The sequence below is a fragment of the Apis dorsata genome, unplaced genomic scaffold, assembly GCF_000469605.1.
Source record: "Apis dorsata unplaced genomic scaffold, Apis dorsata 1.3 scaffold_49601, whole genome shotgun sequence".
Classification (NCBI taxonomy): Eukaryota; Metazoa; Arthropoda; class Insecta; order Hymenoptera; family Apidae; genus Apis; species Apis dorsata.
The window spans coordinates 1-250 of record NW_006265559.1 but is presented as its reverse complement, the minus strand read 5'-3'; the positions used below and the strand labels follow the sequence as shown (position 1 = coordinate 250).

At 54.8% G+C, this 250-nt stretch overlaps 1 protein-coding gene across 1 annotated transcript; it reads left to right on the top strand.

Annotated features, from left to right (window-relative positions):
• Positions 1-3: 3 nt before the first annotated feature.
• LOC116186706 (cuticle collagen 1-like) lies at positions 4-246 on the top strand (the record flags this gene model as incomplete). The annotated part of the gene is made up of 1 exon (XM_031514880.1): positions 4-246. A coding segment is annotated over one exon (243 nt), but the record flags the coding sequence as incomplete, so codon positions are not given.
• Between the last annotated feature and the right edge of the window lie 4 nt (positions 247-250).

Genomic DNA, 250 nt, shown 5'->3' with positions numbered 1-250 from the left:
GAACTCCTGGCACACCTGGAACTTCTGGCACTCCTGGCATACCTGGAACTCCTGGCATACCTGAAACTTCTGGCACACCTGGAACTCCTGGCACACCAGGAACTTCTGGCATGCCTACAGGTCCTAGCACATCTAGCACTCCTGGCACACCTGATACTCCTGATACACCTGGCACTCCTGGCACACCTAGCACACCTGAAACTTCTGGCACATCTGAAACTTCTGGTACACCTGGAACTCCTGGCACACC